This window comes from Odontomachus brunneus, unplaced genomic scaffold, assembly GCF_010583005.1.
Source record: "Odontomachus brunneus isolate Ranch 3 - 2012 unplaced genomic scaffold, Obru_v1 Obru_scaffold_041, whole genome shotgun sequence".
NCBI lineage: Eukaryota > Metazoa > Arthropoda > Insecta > Hymenoptera > Formicidae > Odontomachus > Odontomachus brunneus.
The window spans coordinates 624327-647673 of NW_022639491.1; the positions used below are offsets into that span (position 1 = coordinate 624327).

Consider the following 23347-nt stretch of genomic DNA (forward strand, 5'->3'; position numbering starts at 1 on the left):
TATATATATATATATATATATATATATATATATATATATATATATATATATATATATATATATATATATATATATATATCTTTTAATAGAAAAAGTTTTCTACACGAAAGAAAATCTTGTTTCATGTAACTGAATAGGGGCCAGATGAAAAATTACATCGTCCTTATGATTGGAAACATTCGTCTAAACATTCAATATTAAAATTGGCTGAGACAATTGAGAATAGTTGAGTAACTTAGAACAACTACTAGAAACTTAGAACAACACGGAAAAAATATACTGTTGAATCATATTTTAGTCATAATCAAATATATTTCAATTCTTAGAAATGAAATAAAAATAACATATAAAATAAAAGGATAGTCGATTACTGTAGAATACCGATCTATTTCTCGATTACAAAATTCTAAATTTTTTTTTAATTTTTCTGAAAAATTATAATTTTTATTCTAAAATTCTCTCCGTGTGTGTACAATCGAGGGTTACTAGGCTTGGTTCTTGTTCCTGCTAGGCAATGAAAGATTCACTTACACCAGCCGAATTACTTCACCCGTGTATCCTCGCTCGTCTCATCGACAAGGTAGAAGATCGTCGCGTCTAACGACACGTTGTTCCAAAGTCCATGGGTGGTCCGAAGTACTCGGCAAAGTTACGGTCGCACGCGCGCGACACCGCGAATCGTGAGTCACGATCAGTCACTTCTCTTTTGACATAATCGCGCATCACCGTACGCCCTCGAGCGATGTCTCATCGCAAGTGACTCCACACACGTAGCACCGTGGCAAGTCGCAATTTTCCGGGTAAAATCACGAATTTTCGCGTGACTCACTGTACCCGCGCACAGGTGGGTGTTGGGTGTTCAATTAAATTCGCTGAGGAGACTGTCGATGATGATGATCCTCCGAAAACGCTGACTCGCGCGATACGACTTGGCAAGATTACTAAGCAACTAATAAACGTGTACGAATAATGACAGGCGGAAACGCTCGTTGGGAGAAAAACGCGCGCTCGATTACCGAGAACGAAAACCTGTGATTCGTTGCCGCGACGATAATGTCTGGCTCGCGCGAGATCGTGATTAGCGAGAGACGGCGAGAGATCCTTTTCGGAAATTGCGGCTTTGCATCGTTACAGTAAGCCGAAACGGATGAGACGTCGCGTGTCTGTGGGTGAAGAGAAAGAGCGAGGGGGAGATTAAGAAGGAACTCGACGAGTTAATATTCCTTCATCACTCTCTCTCCCTGTGCGTTTTGCTACATTCCACTCTCGGATTCCCTTTTCCGACTCTCGCGCATTCCTGCATCCTTTTTACTCGCCTCTTCGCTAGCATAGTTATTTTCTCGTGATCTCTTCGCGTACGAGTCGCTTCCTTCTTATTGAGACTGTAAGTCGTCGAGCTGTCCAAGACATACCTCTTTATGTGGATCGTCTCTCTCTCTCTCTCTCTCTCTCTCTCTCTCTCTCTCTCTCTCTTTCTCTCTCTCCTTCAGCGCAATTCACCCCCTTGATTATCCCAATTCTTGTCTGGTTCTTCGGTAGGTTTTTGCCTTTCGTTTTTCACACATGCCGTCAAGAAGCACATCAATTGATCTATCGATCGATCAATCGATCGCTGCAGATCCACGTATGTCGCGTCACATCGTGTCCCGCGCGGCCCGACGTAATTACCACAGCGGCTGCGAGAACAACGCGACCTATTAAAATTAAATCAACTTCTCATTAGGTGCGGCAATAAGCCTACGACGGCCTATGAGGACCCTCCGGGCGGCGTCTGTTTTTGCAACAGAGAGCACTCACTGTCTCTGTGATGTTAATATGGAAACCGCTGTGCTCAGTCTTCCGTCGCGAGCTGTGCTTTAATTAGGGGAATCAATCGAGCGCTTTCTCGACAACGTCGATTTTCTTCGCTCGTTTTCTCTCCCCTGGGAGAAGTCGCGATTGCAGCAAAGCGAGATGGCTGCTTTGATTTCTTGACGAATAAGTTTATCGAAGTCAGAGGGGAATGATTGAATCTTGAAGTGACATCAAATGGCAAATATGAAATCTGTCAGTCGTGTGACTAGATTCCTCACTTTCTCGTGAAATTTTGTGACGTTTATTCAGAACGTTTATTGACGATAATATTCGCATTACATTAAGTTAGCACAAGAAGTTCATCGTGTCTGTCAAATAGAAAACAAAATTATCTGATTTCGAAGGATCAATAATTTTATGAATTAAATATACAAAATATCGAATGGATACTTTTTAAGCATTTAACGAGGACTTTCTATTTTCCTGCTTAGCTTCTCACGCGAATTTAATAGAAAAGCGACAGATCTTTTTGCACCAAGCTAATATTTTGAGGACAATCCTTGAATCGCGCAAATGGCGAGCAAACCCGGCGGGCAATTACAGTTTCTTCGCGAGTCTACTTCCGCTCAAAACATTCTTAAAGTACCGGAATATTCAGTGGCGTCTCGGGCCGACCAAAAGTCGATTTACGCCATCATCTCTCCGAATACCTTAATCCGCGACTGAAAGCGATGCCTTACGACGTCAGTCAGTGCGACTGAACGGATTAAGGGCGAGGGCACATTCGCCGAGCGTCACGATCGCGAGGGTCCGTCCCGGCGAGAGTTGGCACTTGGAACGCGCCGCGCCGACCGCGAAGGACTAGCCTGCGCAATGAAAATTCAATGACGCGAGCAATTTGAGCTCGGCGAGCGCGCAAGCTGCAATCTGAAAGTATAAACGGTAGTTGTGTGTTGCGCGTGCGAGCGAGCGAGCGAGCGGGCTTACTCTCTTCCTCTCTCTTTCTCGGTTTCTTCCTGCTCTCCTCTCTCACTCTCTTTCTCTGCCTGGCTATCTCTTTCTCCGTTTCTCTTCTCGTATTTGTTGCTCACCCTCTCCTTGCTGTTTCTCGCTCTTTCTTTCCTCTTCTTCCCTTCCCCTCCCACCCCGCCGTGTCTTTCTTTCTTTCTTTCCCTTTCTCTCTCATGCCACCACGGGGCTCACATATGCCGCGTAGTCGTCCGGTGGTTGGCTTGCGCAGAGTAATCGCGTAATTTGCGTGTAACGATGCAATTTGTAGTTACAGCGACCCGACTCTTTCCGTCTTTTTCTACCCCGTCTTGGCCGTCGTTTTTGCCGGGCACCGGCGACATCGACGTCGGCAACGACAGCAATAACGACGACGATGTCGAGTACTCGGGAGCTCGGACGGGACGCGGGACTCGTCGGCTCGTTACGAATCGTCTCTCTGATCCGTCTCGCACGAGCTCGTTTTCTCTCTCTGAGCCTCAACACGAGACACCCTCGGTCATTAATAACGTCGCCACTGACTCGAAATGCATTATTTTTCAATTCCCAATTTCCCAATTTCCTTTGCGACGCGACCAGCTGGTGACTTCCCGGATCAAGGCGACGACTCGCGCCTCTCTTGCGCGATCGTTCGTGTTACCGGTATCGCGTCCTCTATCTCGACGGCGAGAAGGAGGAAGACAGAGAATGATGCGCCTCCGCGGGATCCGCGCGCGAGAAAACGAGAGCGTCGGAGGTACGCGAAGTGAGGCCGCGAATGACTTACGGTTCGCGGCCAGGCCACCTCTTTATCTCGATTCGAAAGTTCGTGCGCAGCGGGCGTCCTGTTACGATATAAATTGCCGACTTAGCTCGGTAACTACTTATCTATGTGTACACGTCGCGCCATCGATCGCGATAGCCGACTTCGCTATACCTCTGCACCTCGCGATCCGCACCCTCCCTCCCCTCCCACCCCGCCGCACCTGCCAGCGAAGTATAGCCGCACGTAATCCCTGTGGAAGCGCACGCGATTCTTCGCGATCTCGTCGTAAGTAATTCTATCGCGAGTCTTACCGTCGCTGCTCGCTCCGAGCAAGTCCGTCGCGAATTTGCGACGGAGAAGAGAGAGAGAGAGAGAGAGAGAGAGTTTCTGATATCCGCTCGCACCGCATAATTCCGTGGTGACGTGCCTACGCGTCGCATCGGCACTCAACGGCGATGTTATTAAGTTACGCGATGAACGCGGCACAGCGCGAGAATCGATGGTTCACCTTTTTCGCCGACATAGTAAATAATCTCGCGTTATCGCGCGACGAGTTCAAACGATAATAGCGTTGATTCCATTAATGAATGCTAATCGTGATAAGATTTCAGGTAACCAAACCACAGTAACAAATCCCAAGTAATACCCAAAGTCTCTGATCGCATAATTAATTCCACATTCGTATTCATACACCGTTCTTTGGCTATCAATATCTCTAGTCTTTATTTGTTAAAAAATGACGAATTCGGAATACCGGTTAAAATTTCGATTGGAACATCTCCTCATTCTTGATAAATTTGTAAACATCGATTAAAATCGGAAATCTGCTCTGCAATAAATAATCTGACATACTTGAAAATATATAATGCGCGCTGCCCACGTCCTGGCTTCTCAATGCAGCATTTTGTCTGCTGACTGCTGCGTTGTGGAGCTCTGGATATTCATTCGTGGCACTGATATTGACACTGACACTGTCACTGACACTCGCGTAGACGCGACGAATTGATAGGAGAAACGCGTGTTAATCAACGACGAGAATACCGACGAGAGCCCGAGATTAAATAATACAAAAGTCGACGAATTATTTTAATTACTTAATTATTTAACGTGCGTGACGGAAACGTTAACTAATGCGTTCACCGATACACGTACGATACATACGATAGTGTGTGCGCGCCAGCGCGTGACGTAATAATATAACTCCCGGCCGTGGAAAAGCACGAGACGCGCGTTCCAGAACAATCGGCGCAAAAAGAGTAAACACTTATCTTCTCGCATCAGCAGTCGCCAAGCGTCGTCTGCTCGCCGCATACAGCCGCGAGATCATAACAATCAACACATCCAAAACATATCGACCTTCATGGCGGGTAAGCTTATCCTCATGCGTCTCACGCTTTTCCGAATGTGTCCATTATGTCTCAGGGTATCGAATAACACGTGTACCGTATGCTTTGTATGTACGTGGCCGGTGCGTTAAAGTTGTCGTTTCCGCCGGACGATTTAAATATTTTCTCGGCTAAATATTCAATCGCATAGATTATTAACGGCATCGTGTTAATTAACACACATTTCTCTGATTGATTCGTTATATTTACGCGAGTGTCTGACGATATTTATGCTAATGTTGGTATCACGGCGGTACAAGATATAGAATCGGGAAATCAGGGCGGAGGAATCAGGACGTCGAGCATCATGCGTCTCCAGGTGTGTCAAATTGTTTATTACACAGAAAATTTCCGATTTTAAACGACTTTTGCCGAATTTATAAAAAATAAGGAGATATTTGAAGCGAAATTTAGGTCGACATTTATGATTTTCATATTAATAGTAGTTACTTGTCTCATATGAGATACTTAGATTTAAATTCAAAGTTAAATCTGACAATTTAAGTTAAATTGTACGATGTATAGAGCTCATGAAATTAAACAAAACAATCCTGTATCATTTTGTAAATAATACTATAATTATTCCTTCACTTTGATCCATAGAAACTATATTCATCTCGTCATTGTTACAACAGACGAGACGAAAAAACAGATCTGAACATGATCTGAATTTGATCGCGAATGAGAGAGATTGCGCGTTGCTCGTGTGCTCATTTGTGCTGTATTTTAATCGATTATATCACTCGACTCTTCGAAGTAGACAATAAAAGAGTGGTATAAACGCGCGTGGGAATGCGTGCGAAAGAGATTGCTTTTCATTTCATGTCGCTACGTCGATTCGTTCGCAAGTTACAGTCGTTTCAAGTCGCGGCATCGACATCAAATTTCGGCTCGAAAAGCCGGTGCGCTATTATTCTCTTTTAAAGTGAGTTGAATGACCGCAGTGAGCAAGTGGGCGGAGCTATGCTTATCTGAGCCGCAGAGTGGGGATAGTAAGATAGATCGCGGCACACTTTCACTTACGGCGTAGAGGTAACTTACCGGAAATAACAGCATTCCATTCTCGCGTCGCGTCGCGCATCTGTAGCTCGCAGCAGCGATAACGCCGGCCGATCGAAAACGCGGATCAGTACAATCGTTAATAACTCGGCTTGTAGGCGTCGTAGTGACTCGAAACAAAAATCATTAGAAAGAGAAAATTGCCGCGCTTCCGATGGACGTGAAGTCGTCTTTCTGCGATATAAGGGTCAAATTGCATGTAAGTACGAAAGATATTGTTCTTCGTGTTGAAGTGAACACTAATTATCAATTTAGATTTTAAGAATCAATAGGAAACTTTGATTCGGATTCGCAATGCAAAGCATCAGTTTCATGTTTTTGACGGCTAAATGCAATTTAAACAAAAATCGAAATGGTAATAATTGAAACTTTCTATTTAGTAGCGAATTTTTTGCCGTAGCGTCGAATTTCAAATAATGAATAAATTTAACTCCGATAGCAATGATATTAGCTGTTTTCACTTTAACGACGTATCTTAGCTGTCATAGATACATTTTCGCTCTTGCAGCTTGACAATTATAGCTCTATGAGTCGCTGATTATTGATTATTGATTATTGACATATCACGTAATTGTATAATTAACGTATCAATTCTTAATTATTGATTTCGTAATTATGTAATTAATATATCGTTTATTGAAAATAAAAGCAATGGTTGCGTATAAGATAAAATATTGAAATAACCATTAAATAGTCTTGAAATAAGTCTTTAAGGACAATTTTAACACAAAAAAAATGACAGTAATTAATCTTTTTGCTCGATTACTCGTACATTTTCACTTTATTTGCTTTATTTGCGTTCTTCTTCTACTTGTTATGTGTCTATTATTGATCTGTTGTATTAATCATGTAAATTTCTACATAAACATCTTCAATTTTATCTCGCTGGTGTCCATGAGCACAGGAATTCGCGCAAGCTCTATTCGATGGAGTCCGTTTTAATTAAAAATAACGCGCGGTCCGATTAACTCCGGTGCCATGTGCGCTGCCTGGCTCACGTGCGTGTCCTACGTGCTTTTACGACACGGAGTTATTGCTCGCCTCGCTGTTTATTAAATTGAATTGTGTCGCACCGCATCGTTGTCACCCCATGGCAGTTCTTACCCTTTATCGGGGGCCCTCTCTCTGCCGTCCCATTACCACTCGCAATTAAGTTAACAGCTCATTAAGGAGCCGCGAGCACGATTATTCGCGCGCCTATCAAAGGGCGACCTACCGGTCAACTCGATACGATATGATTACCGTCGCCTTCATAACTCATGGCTTTCCACGAAAGGCTGATATGAGCTGCAAATGGTTATCTCGAAAAAAATCAATAATTTGAGTAAGAGGAAACTTTGAGAAAGGCTTTAACGTGGAAAAAGCTGGGATCTCTTGAAGATATAGTTTAAATATAGTTTAAATATTCTTTAAATATGATAAGTAAAAGTGGAATAGTAAAAGATTTCCTCATTCCAAATTATTCTCATTCAGAGATGGGAGGTAACATGAGAAACTGTCAAAGTGGAACTAGAGTTGGAAAGATTATTTTTTAAAATTGAGTTATTTCTTCTTAAATATAGTTTTATTCGAACCCGTTATTGTTATCGTTATTAACGGAACAACATAAAAAATAATTTAAGAGATAGTTACTGAAAAAAATAATTTATAACGGTAAACGGCATTGTAAACTATTTTCTTCTTCCGTGCTTCTTAAATTATTTTCACCTTATTTCGTTAATGACGATAACGAAATCGAATAAAACCATACTTAAAAAGGAAGCAACTTGACATTAAAAATAACCTTCCCAAGTTCCACTTTAACAATAGTTTCTCCGAGACAAATTTAGAAGCACTTTTCGACAAAGTTAATTTCGATGAAACCGATTTTCTCTCTGACGGGCCTCTTCACTCCTCTCCTCTCCCGTGGAGCGCGACGTCGCGCATTTCGCGAAATTATCGATCACGGATCGATACCCCGGAATAATCGGCGGCGAAAGCTCGCGCTTCGCCGGTGCCGGCCGGCCGACCGGGAGAGAGCAACCGGCGTGCGCTCGATCTCGAGTCGTCGGGACAACTACTAATAGGATTTTCGTGATCGAGTCCGTCGGCACTTTCGACCACGCTCGCCGTGTCTCATTCCCATAAGAGCCGCGCATATCATCTACCTACGTGCGCTCTAGCGACGGCCACGGTTGCGCTGGATCGTGCATCCACCGTAACTCAGATCCGCGCTCCCCACGTTGACCTCAAAGATGCATCGGTCTCGTCGTTGCAACATGCATGTTACAGAATTTGCGTAATCACGTATCATCGGATCTCGTCGTTCCCCTCACCTCCAGCCACTCCTCCTTCGGCCTGCGTATCCCTTTGGTTCGCGTTCCCTTCCGATCGCGCTACGCAATTCTGCCGTTTCACGCGTGTGAGTGGGTGTGTGTGTGTGTGTGTGTGTGCGCGCACACTTGCGTTCGTGTTCGCGCGTCGAAACGCCTATCCGGCAACGAGAGAGAAACTTAACGAGTTACTCTTGTAAGGTATTAGTCCTGTCGCGTTCACGGTTGCTCGTACACGGCTGCTCTATCAATAAGAATCTGCATGCCGTCCGCATTCGTGCGGGATCTTGACTCCGGCGTGAGCCTACGCGCCTTTTACGCTTTGTCGATCGTCGATCGTGCGCGGCGCTATCTTCCGCGATCGCACCGCGGCTATTGTGGCGCTTGAATTAACGCGAACGTCCGTGGAAAAGGTAATCTCTCGTCGTTGTCGACGAGAGACGCTGCTTGATGTTTTCATATCGGGAGATCGGCCTCGCGATACTCGATCGTAATCGGTGCTTGATGGAGAAAGCCGCGTCGACGCGGTCGAGTTCGGTCGCGGGAAATTTACCGTGGAACGAAAAAAAAAAAAGAGAAAAAAGGAAAGAGAGAAACGGTAAAACGTGTATTTTAAGGGAGATTGATACGAGCGTTCTGTTTTCTTCTCAGGTTGCAAAAGTTTCTTCAAGAGAAGCGTCAGGCGGAACCTGACGTATTCGTGTCGAGGGAGCAGGAACTGTCCCATCGACCAGCATCATAGGAACCAGTGCCAGTTTTGCCGCTTGAAGAAGTGCCTGAAGATGGGCATGCGCCGGGAAGGTATGCACTGTACTGAACCCTTCTTACGGATTTATTAGCGTTAGATTTCGCCGGGTGATCCCATCGAGAGCCGCCTCAATAGTGTCGCACATGTGCGACGGAAGCTCCTCGAGGAAACATTGCAAGCGCCGATCACTTCTCTTTTAAGAGGGAAGGGGCGAATGCCGTTAAAATCGACGAAATCCTCTGTTTGATCGAATATTTAACGAAGTAGTTATGTGTGCTATTTTCTTATATCAGTTTATTTATTATATAGTTGTATACAATTTTGTTGCATCGGACAACTTTTCCTTAGAGATAACAAGAGTTTGCACAAATTCGCATCTCCTAGTAAATCCGACGTTGAATTTTTTTCGGACGAAAGATCGACTCCGAGTTTTTCCAAGTCATTAGTTGGAATCAGATTCTGATTCGAGACAAGAGTTACTGCGAAAAGGAATATCACTTTGGCGCATGCAATATTTTTTCCGGGGATCTGATTGCTCATTGTATCGCGTTTGCGGGTCATTTGCAACAAGAAAACGGGAAGTCGTCGTGACGAGGCGATGTTTCTCCGGTATATAGAACGGCGCCTTGAACGAAGGTTTAAAACGGCATAATGGATACACACACTTGCCGAGCGTTGGGGTCGAAGTGCACGACGGCGAAGACGTCTCCGTTTGTTCGTCGCGTTGTTCTTCGGGAAGACACGCGCGTTTTGCGATTCGATAACTGCAGAGTGATTCGTAATGCCAAGAGCGAGGTGTACTCGGCGCGATTTCATTTCCTGGTCGCTCGCCGTGAACGAGCCTTCTCACGACTGTCTGGTTCCGATATCTGGAGAAACATCGCGTCGGCGAGGTATATCGGTCCGATGATAACGTTCGCGCGATGCGACTCGCTGTGATCACCCGTTAAACTTTCCGTCGCACGGCCTTCAAATCGAACTCTCGTGATGCCCCGATATCACGTTTGTTGATATTCGGTCGAGCTGCGGTATTTACATCATTCTACTTGTTATTCATATTAATGAACATTGCGTATAGGAAGATGTGCAATTGCCCCCATAAAGGTTGACACAATTTTTTAAATATTGTACTGCTGCATTTTTAACGGATAAAAACGGGAGGATTTTATAAGTTTCTAGTCTGTCATTTTTTTATTAATCCTCCGTGTACAATCATATCTTTTGGGACATACAGTGTAATTTGGTCTGTTAGACCCGGGTAATTTTGAGTTATCATAACTTTGTTGAAAATCTATATTTTGAGATATATTCTTTTAGAAGTATAGACTCAACTATAAGATGATAGTTCGATGAAATTAAAATCTGCAAACAAATTTGCGTTATTCTGAAATTTTCCAGGACTTTTATGAAAATTAATGAGCGAACGAATATTTGTTTATCAATGCCGAATTTAAATATTAAATTTTCTTTGATTCACTTGAGCTGTTCTATTTTTTTAACTCAACGAATGCAAATTACATATATTTGGTATTCTATTTTCCAAAGTTCTTAAAACACCAGCAATAAATAGAAAAGAAATCTAGATATGTCTATTGAAAAAAACTTCAAGAACCGCGCGATCATTTTGAATCACTACTGAAGAGGTCATAAAAAATCTTGTGTCCCGTAATAGTTCACTAAAGAGTTGAATATTGTTTTCTAAAATTGCGTATATCGAAAACAAAGTGTATGTCAACCTTCATGTGGACTCAATCGTACAACTTCACGCATGATACGTAAGTATTCACTTGTTATTCCATGGATACGTGGAAAATTTACGCCTGTGAAAAATTATGTTTACGAAACTTTCTGAAATACCACTCTACTACGAGTCCAAATTCTCCTCAAACTATATCAGCCGTATCCCCGAAACCGTTGAATGTACACGCGTTCCTTACGAGAAGAGGTGCTTTCGGCAAGGTCCATACCCAAAGACAGTACCTGCGGCTCTCGGCGCGCTTCGGCGCGTTCCGCCGCGGCTTGAAACTTTTTAATTGCGGCTACCCATGGAAAGGCCGGAAAGGTTCCCACGCCTTATCCCCGCCCGCGATTCCACGTTCCTCCGCTCTTGAACTTGGCTACTCGCGGCGCGCCGATAACATCTAACCTTGTTCCGCCGCGCTCACGAGGAGAAGAGGAGGCGCGCGCTGGTCATCGGCTGTCTCGGGCTGGCCAGATGTACGTAGCCACTTCCGTCCGAGACATGGCCGTTCGTCCGTCCGTCCCGAAGCGCACCCGCGCCCGTAAACCCGCGGTAAATCGTGCGTTTTTACGCGAAGCGGACGCACACGTCGACGAGAGAAACGCGGATCCATCTCCGACGCCGCTACCGTTGAGAGGAAAACCGCGGCATGGGACTTCGCGAGCGAATTAACAGAAATTATTGCCTCCTCCTGAGCTAGCGTCTCGCGTCCTTCCACATCCTTCAGGCTGGAGACATTAGAATGGCTAATCGAAAGATCAGAAAGATCAACGAAAGCGAAAGTCGATGTCTATCTTAGTCCGCCACATAGTCTCGCGGGAGATACTTCAGTACTTATTCCACTTAATCCCTTCTCTGCAATGACTCCACTCTATTGCATTAATTAATTAAAGAATACTATACTGATGGTCGCGATGTCTTCATGTTGATATCAAATCTCGTACATAAAGGGTTAATTAAGAGGCGCTTAATGTCCACCTGCGCGTTTCGAAAGCTATCATCGCCGCTGCAATCTCGAAACCATCGTTCTTTCTCTCCCCTATCTGGCTCCCCTCGCTCGCGACTACCCAGTTCATGTATTCCCGAACGACCGTTGTTGCACTTCGCGAAAGAAGCTCGCGCACGATTATTCGCACGAGACCCGTCGGCGGCGGCGACGGTTCGCCCGCGGCGCAATTTTTCCCACAGGAACGTACACGAGAAGCGCGGAGAAGACGTCGCGTTTTCTGCCCTGTCACAGCGACATCCGCCCATTATCCGCGATGATGCCCCGGTCTTTGATAATAATTCGAGTCGCTCGCGCGGGGCACGTAACTCTGTATACACTCACCTGGCCTCAGCCGTATATACGCTCGCACGAAAGGCGCACGGCGGAAAGGAAAGAGAGAAAGAAAAAGGGCAGAGTAGGCGGGAGGAGGGTAGGGGAAAGGGGGCAGGCGGAGGAAGCGGCAGGAGAAGAAGAAGAAGAAGAAGAAGAGGAGGAGGAGGAGGAGGAGAAGGAGGAGGAGAAAGGAGAGAAGAAGAGTGCGCGAAGGGCGGATGGCCGCGAGGAGGGCGGGAGGGGGACAAGACGGGGGCAAGAGGGGTTGCCGGCAGCGACGGCAGGAGCTGCAGCAGCAGCAACGGCAACGGCAGCAACGGGAGGAGGACGGAGGTCGAGGAAGAGAGCAGGAGGACGGGAGGGAGGGAAGACTGGAGGAGAGAGGACGACGGCGCGGCGAAGGGGCATGGGGAGGGGGGAAGGGGGAGGCAGAGGAGGACTAGAGAGGGAGAGACGATGGTCCGAGGTCAGCGGGGTGCATGACCTTACCTCGGGGGCCCCTTCCTTCCGTGGGGCCCTCGAGGCAGACAGGATGCGCTGAAGATTACCCCGTAGATACTGTCCGCGATGATTACAGAAATCTAGGAAGCCGCTCAATTTAATTAACCCTTAATTGCGAGCGCTCGGGACGGGATGGTGCGTTTATACTCCGGGACTGGCGCTTTTCCCCCGTCCTTCTTGTCTATTCGAGGATGATGATTATGATGATGATGACGATGATGATGATGGTGATGGTGCCTGTGTATGTGTTTGGCGTGTATGTTTGCGCGCGCAACGATGCGTGAATTATCGCCTCGCGAACTCGTGCACTTTCCTCCAAAAGCGAGATCGAAGGGATACGCGGTCACGCCGGGAGTCCTGACCCAAACGCCGTAGCATCCATCTGAGACCCTATTCTAGACGTGTGCCGCGCGCTAAATGTGCCTTCTGACCGACTGAAGCAACGTTATATGTGACGTTCGTATAAGAAAAATGGGACTTGAAATTAAAAGGACATCCGTCCAAAATAATGTCCGGAATAGGTCATTCTTGTAAGCCTATTCTAAAGCTTTTAACGACAGTATAATGATTATTATTACGCAGCTTTTCTGTCGTATATTGTATTTATGCAACGACAACATATTGATGATGACTTTACGGTTGAGAAAGTTATAGAAAGACCTAAAGAAAGATATTAACAAGTCCTTTGGTCGAAACTAACGGGTTTTACGTTAGAATTGGTTTATTCACGATTCTGTGAGGCGAGCTTTGCGAAAATAATTTCACGCGAGGTCTCTATAATAATCTGGAGAGGATATCCTTCTCAGTATGTTAATACGTGGCTTTTAGCGCATTTAAATTACGCTTCGCGTATCTTGCTAGTCCCTCGCACAATGCATTTCCACGCAACGCGATTCGTCGTCTCAAGTTTGTCGAATTCACCACGACGCAACTTATCGCGGGAAAGGGTACATATGTCTTGTTAGTCGATTTTTTCCGCCGCGTGAGTACGGAATTGAAGATTAGCTTTATCACGTTGAGCACTCTTCAGTTGGTCGCGTAGCTATCGAGTGTACCAATCGCGATGCGCCGATAGCACTCGCGACTGGAAGGCTCCGTTACGTACTTAATACGCTCGTTAAAACGAGGAACTTAGAAACGCATTCGTTCAGCGGCGCGCACGTTTCTCCGTAGCCGCAATAAATCTGTACTGTTTATTTTACAAGCCACAGCTGTTAGTTCGCGCCTCTTCGGTACCTTTGCTTAGAAGAGGGAAAAGGAGAATAAAAAGAACGGAGGAAGAAAGGTGAAGTAGAAGGGAAAAAGAGTATCAGCGTTTGTGATATCCCATGTGTCAAAATGGCTGCTTCGCTGTAATTTATACACGCGTGCGCGAAGCAATTAACCCATTTACGCTTGAGCGTGTTTCCATTGCGCGTATATTCCGATAAAATAATGCCGAAAGAATTGCCGACGTGTGTAAACGCGTGAAAAATTATATTCTCGATGTCCCGATTTTCCTGTCGCTGATCGCAAAGATTCCACGTTCCAGTTTCGCGATTACCGAATAAAACGGAATAAAACGCAATAAAACGGCAATTGGCGCGCTCATGAGAGAGAAGGCAAGATGTCCTATAAATCTGATAACAGTAAAATTGCGAATTCGCTATTTTTCTTGCGTTCAAGACATTACAGGCGCCGTATTTTGAACGCTCAATATGACTTTCTGAAACAACATTACATATGACGTTCATTGTAAAAAAACAGAACTTGAACGCGAAAGGGCTTAAACTTAACGTTTGTTACACGTCCAGAACGAAACCTCAAGGCACAAAGCTCGCTCGAGACACATTTTCCAAAGAACCACTCGCGCGTTCCCTTCATCGTATGACGTTTTCCTATACGCCGAATTTCGCGAACTTTCACGTGCTCGCCCACATAGACACACATCGTCGAATGTTTGTTAACGTTGGGACAAAAGGAGATAGAACACACGACGACGACGTGGAGAATGAGGAGAAGGAGGAAGAGGAGGGAGAGAAGGTGGGAGCTGAGAGGAGACGCGGAGAGAACTCGAGAGGCAAATAACCCTAATTTCATCGTCGGAGACCTGCATTCAGAAAGTCATTATCAAACGACCGTCCCGCACGCCCGTTATAATTACGCGGGCGTTGCACAACAGAAATGTATCGAACCGCCTGACTCTTGCTTGCTCTCGCTCTCTCCCTCTCTTTCTGCCTCTCATCCCGCTTTCACGCTCTTTCCTCCCCTTTCGTCGTCGTCGCACCCGTCGGTTTCTTTCCCTTTTCTCTTCCCGTTCTCACGTCCTTTATTTGCACGCATTTCGCGCCGATCACTCGCTCCAACCTGTCTACGCACATGCCTACCCGTCTGTCCGTCGACGCGCATTTCGCTTTCTTCCTAACCGTTCGTGATTACTCGCGATACTCTAATAATTGCGTAATCCCACCGCGTTCTCGTATTATTCATTACGTCTTCTCCTTCTCCCCTTTGATCAAACGGCTTATCACTCCTGATAAAGATCACATTGCAACGAGAATTATGTCACGACTTAGCTATGAGACTATTTTTTGTCTCCTTTCTCTCTCTCATTCTTTCACTCATAACGGACATATTAGATTATTTAATTCCGTGGCCCGTGAGTGGCTGCTTTTCGCAAAAAGAACTTAACTTTGCGCTGACATCACACGGATGTTCTCACGGGATCCTTTCGAGCGGGACCTCCTCGTGGCGTCTCGACATTACCCAGAATTCCGCTCGACGTATCCGCGTTCGGAGTGCCAGAGAGTCGAGACTTATCAATCTATCTACCGCGCGCGATCGGCCGTAAGATCGGCCGGCCGGCCGACCGATCGATCGATCGATCGATCGACGGTTCGGCCGGGCGATCACTCGATCAGCGCCGATCGAGCTCTCTCGCACCCTCTCCTCTGCCCCTAGTCGCAGGTAATCGTATATATTCGCAATCGTGCGCGCGCGGATCCCCGGCAGTTATGAAATCCACCGAAGAGAGGAGCCGATAATCCAGCGCGCCGGTCACGCCTGTGTGCACCCGCGATCCGCATGTCTGTGTCTGTCTGTCTGTCTGTGTGTATGTGTGTGTGTGTGTGTGTGTGTGTGTGTGTGTGTGTATACACGTGCAGTGTGCACGTGCAGCCACACGCGGATTGCGGGGATGCACGTATACGTGCCCTCGGACGACGTTCGGCGGTCCGCCGTGCCGGCGCGCGGATTTCACTTACCTCTCTCTCCCGGCGTCGAAGTTCCACGCGCGGGCCGATGCAACGACGGCCATTATGGCCGCATTAACTGAAATTAGACATTGTTTCCCTTGCCGGGGTGGAACACGGCGCGCAACAATGGGGAGAGGACGACGCGGACGACCACGGGCAAGGCGCGCGCGGCCACGGGGTGAGCCAAAATGGCAGCAGAGGCCGGGCTGGAGGGTGGAGGGGAAGGTAGGGGACGAGAGTAACGAGAGAGAAAAATAAAAAGACACGGAGTTGAGGGAGGAGGCCGAGGGGGGGAGGAAAAAATGCGCGCGAGACGGCCACTCCAGAGAATGCCCTCCTGTCTGCTCTCTCTCTCTCTCTCTCTCTCTCTCTCTCTCTCTCTCTCTCTCTCTCTTTTTCTGTCTTTTGCTTTCCCTCCTCTGTCTCTTTTTCTTCCCTCTCTATCTTGCTCCCTCTTCATCTCCATTTATCTCGTTCTCCCTCGCTCTGTCTTCGCCAGCGTGCGCCGGCGAGAGATTGCCGATATTACGGCAGGGTCAGGATCGTGACTTTAATCAATTAGCGGGGTTTCTCGGACCCGGGAAATGATTAGTAATCCGGCCGGCAGCCAGACTCTCTCGGCTCTCGACACAGCCGGAGAGGAGACTCTCCTCCTCTCCTCGCCCGGATGCTCTTCCTCTCGTTGCTCTTATCCGCGCGACGGGGGATAAGAATACGCGAGCGCGCACGCCGGTTTCGCCGATGAGGCGCACAAGGAAGTAATTGATGAGAGAAAATCAGCCTATCTTCGCGAATAATGCTCATTGCTTCGCCGGACCCGCTGGGGAACGAGCCGCTAGACTTGTAGACTGCCCGCGGATTCATCCTCGCCACGTTTCACGTGAAGCATGGATGATTTTATGCGTAGATGACTCGAGATACACAGAAAGAATTTTATAATCCTCTTAGAGAATCGTAAGAGGAATCTTAGAGAATCTTATAATTTTATGATATAATAAAAATTACTATGGAGTTTTGTAGACGAGAAATAAAACTCATTTTTTTAGCAAAATTTACTATATTGTTAGCAAGATAGACTTTACTGATAAGACTACTCCTGCATTACTAGAAACACGGTAAAATTGAAAGAATGTACCCGACTAGAGAGAGAGAAATTTATCTTATAATTTTGATCAGGTTGGTTCTAATCAGTCATCTGGTTTATATAAGATGAGGTCGTTGACTTTTAATTATTAATAATTATTAATAAGGTCCTAATTATTAATAATCCTTATTATTAATAAAGTTCTGATTGTCACTCTGCGTTACACCAACTTATCCGATAATATCTTTTTATACAAACTAGATAACAAATTAGGATCAACTTAATCAGGATCATGGGATAAATCACTAGTCGGGTGGAAAAAAATATAATATATTAACTAAAAGGAACTATTAACGAAAAGGAACTATTAATTTATTAAAAATTTCTTTCTCCGTTTAGTCTTATAGTGTCGAGATTTAACCCGTCATTGTAGAATTCGATGGATTTCTTTCTTCATGTTTTCATTGTACTTTTATAATTTCTCAAATCTTATAATCTCTCATGATTCTGTGGAATATTAAAATTTAACAGCTAACAGAAAAAAATCTGAAGATAATACAAAGTTTTGAGAAGAACAAAATGGAATGCGTGGAGTCTCTCAGACCATCTTCCCGACGATGGGTTAATTTTATTGTGTGGAAATCTTCGTGTTTTGAGCGCGTTGCGGTATCAGAACTATTCTCGCTTCAATGTATCGTTGTCGATGAAAAGTCAGGCCCGTTTTACCGAAGGAGCCGCGAACAAACGTGCGTGCGCGTGAAAGCAACCCAGGGCGTCTCGCGTGAAAATCCACGAGACGAGAGCCGGCGCGAAATACCGTTATAACGAGAGATTAACGTGAATACGCAACGGCGGCGGATCCTCGCGTCGTTTCGCGCGCCGATAACGACGAATCGATCAGTCACGCATCCCCCGAGGCTGCGGAAAGGCCAGTGGAGATGTGGACGACTTTGACGGGATCTCAACGCTAATTACGATTAATAGCACCGCGCACACATGGTGCGGCGTCTTAGCGTGCTCCACTTGACCGCCGTTATTTTCTAGGTCGTCATGCGCGATCTACTTCTTTTTTTTATCTTCTCCCCTCCGTTTCTGCGAGAGAACTGTGTAAGTAGACACGCGCGTTCTGCCCGGTCCGTCGGCCAGACTCTGGATTGAATTTCTGCCGCAACTTGTCTTCCACCGCTGTTCGTGACAAATAACGCGCGTGTGAAGGAAGAAGCAAGAAAGCAAAGATACGATTCGGAATTATTTGGACGTATGTCAGGCATTCGCTGATACGGCCATCGAGAAGTTAACGTCGCAACGAGGAAGGTTCTCGAAGATACCGTTCGCTACAGCTCGAAAAATTTCCATCGATCGCAAGTGCTTCCTAGCGCCGTTGTCGGCGCGTTAAGCGACCATACTTCCCCATATTTACCCGTATAATCTCTTTCCGAGCATTAAAATACAAAGTAGGCGCATTACCATGACAAAACTGTCGGGTCAAGAGAGCCTGACACCGTCTGTGGGGGATTACGATCGGCGGCCAAGTCCGATATGCATATTCAGCGGTGCAAGGTCCACCTTGTGTGCGTAAACTCGCGCCTTTTGTTCATTCTCAGCCAATCCGAGCACGCCGCGGCTTTTCCACTCGATCGTCAACGTGCCTATTTTTATTTTCTCAGATTCACGTTCGCGCTGAATTACTGTCTCTGAATATGCGACGAGGTGCGCGTCCTCAGAAATTCGACATTGAATTCAATTTTACGCCCCGGATTCGCCTCGTCATTCGACGATGCGCGTGGAACTGACGAACGAGAACGTTAGAATTGCGAACACTTTATATCGATCCTAAAACTCTTTTGTTTTTTCTTTCTTTATTTTTTTTATCGAGATTACTTTTTCGCGAGTAAACATTACGAGTAAGCAATGCATAATAACCATTTATCTAGTCAACTCGTTTAAATTTGGATATTAACCTTTTGCAGTCCAAATTGTTTTAAGCTCTTCTCTTTAACCAGTTCAGGAAAATTCATTTATTCCGCTATTTAATATTGCGCTTGTGTTTTAATATTTTAATATTTCAGTATTTAATTTATTCAACAATATATTTACAGTAATATATTTATATTGAATATATTATCATTAATCAATATGTTGTGTGACATTATATTATTATATTGTATGTAAAATACTCAATTTAATAACTTTTACGAGTGTATTAGCGCACGTTGTATTAAATATAGTAATATATACTAATGTAGCGTAAGTTATAGTTAGCGACTTTCAATTTGAGCACAGCAGCAAATGTATTAAAAAGCTGGTTTGTAAAATCGACTGGATCACGAAAAAAAAATAGTTTAGTCGGATTAACCAATTTCTAGTGAAATATGAACGGGCCAGAAAATTCCGGTTGATGTTACCAGAATTCTGTTCAAGTCAACCAGAAATCTTGTAGTAACATAAATAGAATTCTGTACTGTAACTTCAACCGTAATTTCTGATTTTCGTTCATGTTTTATCAGACATTTGCTTAATCTATTCAAACTTCTGTTGAATGAAACACAAAGCCGAATAAACGAAATATACGAAATAGAATCGCAAGGATTAACCTTCTAGCTGTACTCTGGGTATTTTTTAACCCAGAGTAGTTTCAAGTTCACACAGTTTTTGTAATATTCTAAATACAAATGTGATACTTCGTGACTTTTCGAGTTATTTTAGAAAAAGTCAGTACATATTGTACTAAATTACTTTATATAATGCTAAAACAAAAGATATAAAAAATACATATATATTAATTAAATAGTGAGTTCTTACCATTGGTTCTATTTAAACCCTGAACATGGTCAAAGTATATCTGAAACAAACACGGTTAGAAGGTTAATAGACGAATGGTCTCTTTGGTATTGGGAGAAAGTAGCGAAATGTATAAGTAACCACACAATTATTAGCATCTCCTTTAGTCATTGACACTCTAGGAAAATCTGATTTTTCACACGACCAGCATTGCAGTTAAGCTTTTCGCCCGCGCTCTATGATTCCAAAGAAATTTTCACAACCAAAACTGCAAATACAGACGGCATTGGTTGCAAGTGAAACCAGGTTTTTTTAAAATGTCAATACCTAAGAGAGGTGGGGGGGAGAGTGACAATAATTGTGCGGCTCACCGTATTATTATCGCTCTTCTGTGCGTTTGTTCTGAAATCTAAAATTAGACCGAACCGCGATTGGAAATAAACGACTCTCGGACACGGAACAGCAGCTGGTCAACACGAACGGTGACCTCAGGGACTCTCGGAGCACCGAGCTCGCTGTTCCAATCAGAATGTGAAAGTTCAGCTGCAAAAGGCTCGCGCTACACGCGCCGGCTTTATACGCAGCGTCGATACGTGCTCTCTCGCACCGCGACATATAGACATACACACGTTCACATTATCATCCGTTTTTCCTGGTCGCGTTTGTCTATGATTATTTAACGCTGCCGCCGGTATGTTCTCCGGTCGACTTAGGGTATTCGATGACGACGTTCTTGCATGCACTTCGCCGACATTTGATAAGTCATCGTTTGTTCGCGACGGAGGATACCAGCGCGATTCACTTATCGCTCGTAACAGCGGCAAACACATTCTCTCACGAGCTAATGAAAAGAAGCTAATTAATTACGATCGGCAGAACCATCAAACGCCTCCGTGAAAACATCGTATCTCCAGCGCGCGAGACGCGTTTGTAAAATATTGTTGGCTGTAACTCGCGCTTTAAAGCTTGCAACGCGCGGCAAAACCGCACGATATCTCTTAGCGCCGGGAAAATAATTAATTAGACGTTTGAATATATCGCTTGCTTCGGGCGCAGTCTAATCGAGTTCTTTCGTCACTCCGCCCAATTGAATTTCTCTCGACGAGTATCTCACGATGCCGCTCTATCCCGCTTCCTTCGACTCTATCCATTTTCGCGCTCATATTTTTGTCGTCGCTGTGGAGGCGACTATAAGGACGTAACTATTTCGTTCCGCTTGTCGAATTGACTTAGAGATAATTTATTGATTGCGGACGGTTATTGATACCGCTGGAGTTTGGCTTATAACAATAAAAAAATGTTCACGAAACATTGGAGATGTCTGTACAAAAAATGTGACTTCAACCCGGAAGCCAAGCTTAGTAGTAATCATCTCCACCGCGACAGTATCAAATACCTACAATTGATATTCTTCTTATGGGTCATGCAAAGAATATCGCAATGTACACTCAGTTGTATTGATGCTATACCATTCACCAGATCGATAGTCACTAGAAAGTTTCGACCAGCCGTGTCCGTTTCTAGCTGATCGTTTTTCATGACTGTTGATTCATCCGGCAAGCGGGAATGTGTCAAAATAGAAGTGACATTTTGACAGCTTTTCGTATTATTATTTTATTTTAATATTTTCACGCTGTTTTCTCTCAAACTACACGTTATTTAATAAGCGCTCCAGTATATTAATAAATATTACTTTACTGTATTAGAAAAAAATATTTTAAGTAAAAAAATATTTAAAAATATTTTTTATTTACTTTTAACATTCTTACTCTTCTTCTACTGATTGCGCGTGAGCGGATAACCTTCTGATAAAAACGCGTATGTAAGAAACGTCAAGCTGTCAAAATGTCACTTTTGTTTTGACACATTCCCGCTTGCCTGATGAATCAACAGTCATGAAAAACGATCAGCCAGAAACGGACACGGGTGGTTGAAATTTTCTAGTGGTTATCAATCTAGTGAATGGCATAGTATCAATGCAACTGAGTGTACTAGCGAGAGTAACAGACTCGAGTGAGTCTTTCCAACTAGAATCTTGCCAGATCTTCGGAAGATCGGCGCCGAATCCTTCGGTCGAACTCGTCTCGGGATTACACTGACTCCCGAGACTCGGAAGCCAGGCAAATGTCTGCTCATGTCTTTCGCGCGAGAGTTGCTTCGCGATGCAATGTGATGCGATGCGAGGCAGGTGAGTTTCGCCTGCCTCGCATCGTTTAACGGCTGCTGCTATTTGCATCGGCCAGTCTCTCTCGTCTCTCCTTCTTTCTCTCTCCCCCTTACGCGGACACTCTCCCCTTTCTCCATCGGCCGGCATCTTACTCGCGATGCGGCAATTACGCCGTTCCCTCGAATACGTGCCAATAAGTGGAGACTGCGGCCGGAGGTTAGAGCACACCGTGGTTGTCATCGTCGTCATTGTCGTCGTGGTCGCTTTGCGGATACCCTCCTGCCCCGCCGATCACGAACGCCGCGCGAAATCGCGAACTCATAGGGCCGTACCGGATTCGCGATACCGCCGGCGCGATTTTCTTTCGCGCGCCGGCTTTCATTAAATCGCCATTTATCACTGCCGCTCGTGTCGGTACGTACGGTAACTTGATTACACATTCACGCGGCGATTCGATACACGTCGGCAAACGCTCGACAAAGCCCCGACGTATCCGGTATCGACAGGGACATAAATTCCGCGAGAGACTCGCGGGTACTTAAATTCTTTAATAATTCTATAATATCACTGCACACGGGGAAACGCGTACTTTCACCGTCTACCCTTCGTTTTATCCCTCGCCTCGCACGACCCGATAGCGCGAGTGATAAATCTCGTATAAGAGGCTCGAGTCGACGAGATATTTATCGCGTGAACGCGATGCTGGATGATACTAAATCAGATTCCGATCGCCTGTGTCTCCATATACACGTGTATGCGTGATGCACGTGTACGTGTTTGTGTGTCTAAAATTACTGGTGAAGTAAGAAGAAGTCTGCGATGAAGTAAGAAGAATACAGGCGCGTAAGCACGCGATACCCCGGCACTCCGCGAAGAGCGCAGACACTCTGTCTTTCGTGCGCGTACAGACAGTCAGTCTCCACCGTCATCATCATCATCATCATCATCATCATCATCATCATTATCATCATCATCATCATCATCATCGGTCGACATCATCGACGTAAAACAGCGTGGGAAAGCGTCGTCAGATCTATAGAGAGACGACCCGGTCTTGCAAGGATGCCACCAATTTTTAAGGATCGCGTAACACGCGAGAGACAGCGGCGAGACAGTTCACGCTTGGCAACGGGGCGACTCCACCAGGTGAATCACGCTCAGAAAATGCGCTTCGGCGCTACGGGAGGTGGATAAAAGTGGGAAGGGAAGAGGCGCAGAAAGAGGGTTTTGACGGACAGTGGGTCAAAGGCGCGGGCCGGAAAGGTGGAAGGACATCGGCGAGGAGCAACCGCGAGACCGGACCGAGGAGAAATTCCAGCGACGAAGACTCTCCCACGTATACGCGCACGGACGATGCGTGCTGCGTACTCGCGTTTTCGCGGCGGTTTGGCCGCGGTAAACGATGGGTTGGCGGACTCTTCCTCTCTCTCTCTCTCTCTCTCTCTCTCTCTCTCTCTCTCTCTCTCTC

The 23347-nt window shown here is 45.5% G+C and overlaps 1 protein-coding gene across 4 annotated transcripts in view; it reads left to right on the forward strand.

Moving 5' to 3' along the window:
- The window catches only part of LOC116844388 (steroid receptor seven-up, isoforms B/C), a 335737-nt gene that overhangs the window by 206170 nt on the left and 106220 nt on the right, over positions 1 to 23347 (forward strand). For 3 of the 4 annotated variants that reach the window (XM_032815851.1, XM_032815849.1, XM_032815852.1), the window contains one exon: positions 8955 to 9113. In XM_032815851.1, the coding sequence (XP_032671742.1) occupies positions 8955 to 9113 (159 nt within the window). The remainder of the gene's footprint in view (positions 1 to 8954; positions 9114 to 23347) is intronic. The other variant, XM_032815850.1, reaches the window with a different exon arrangement.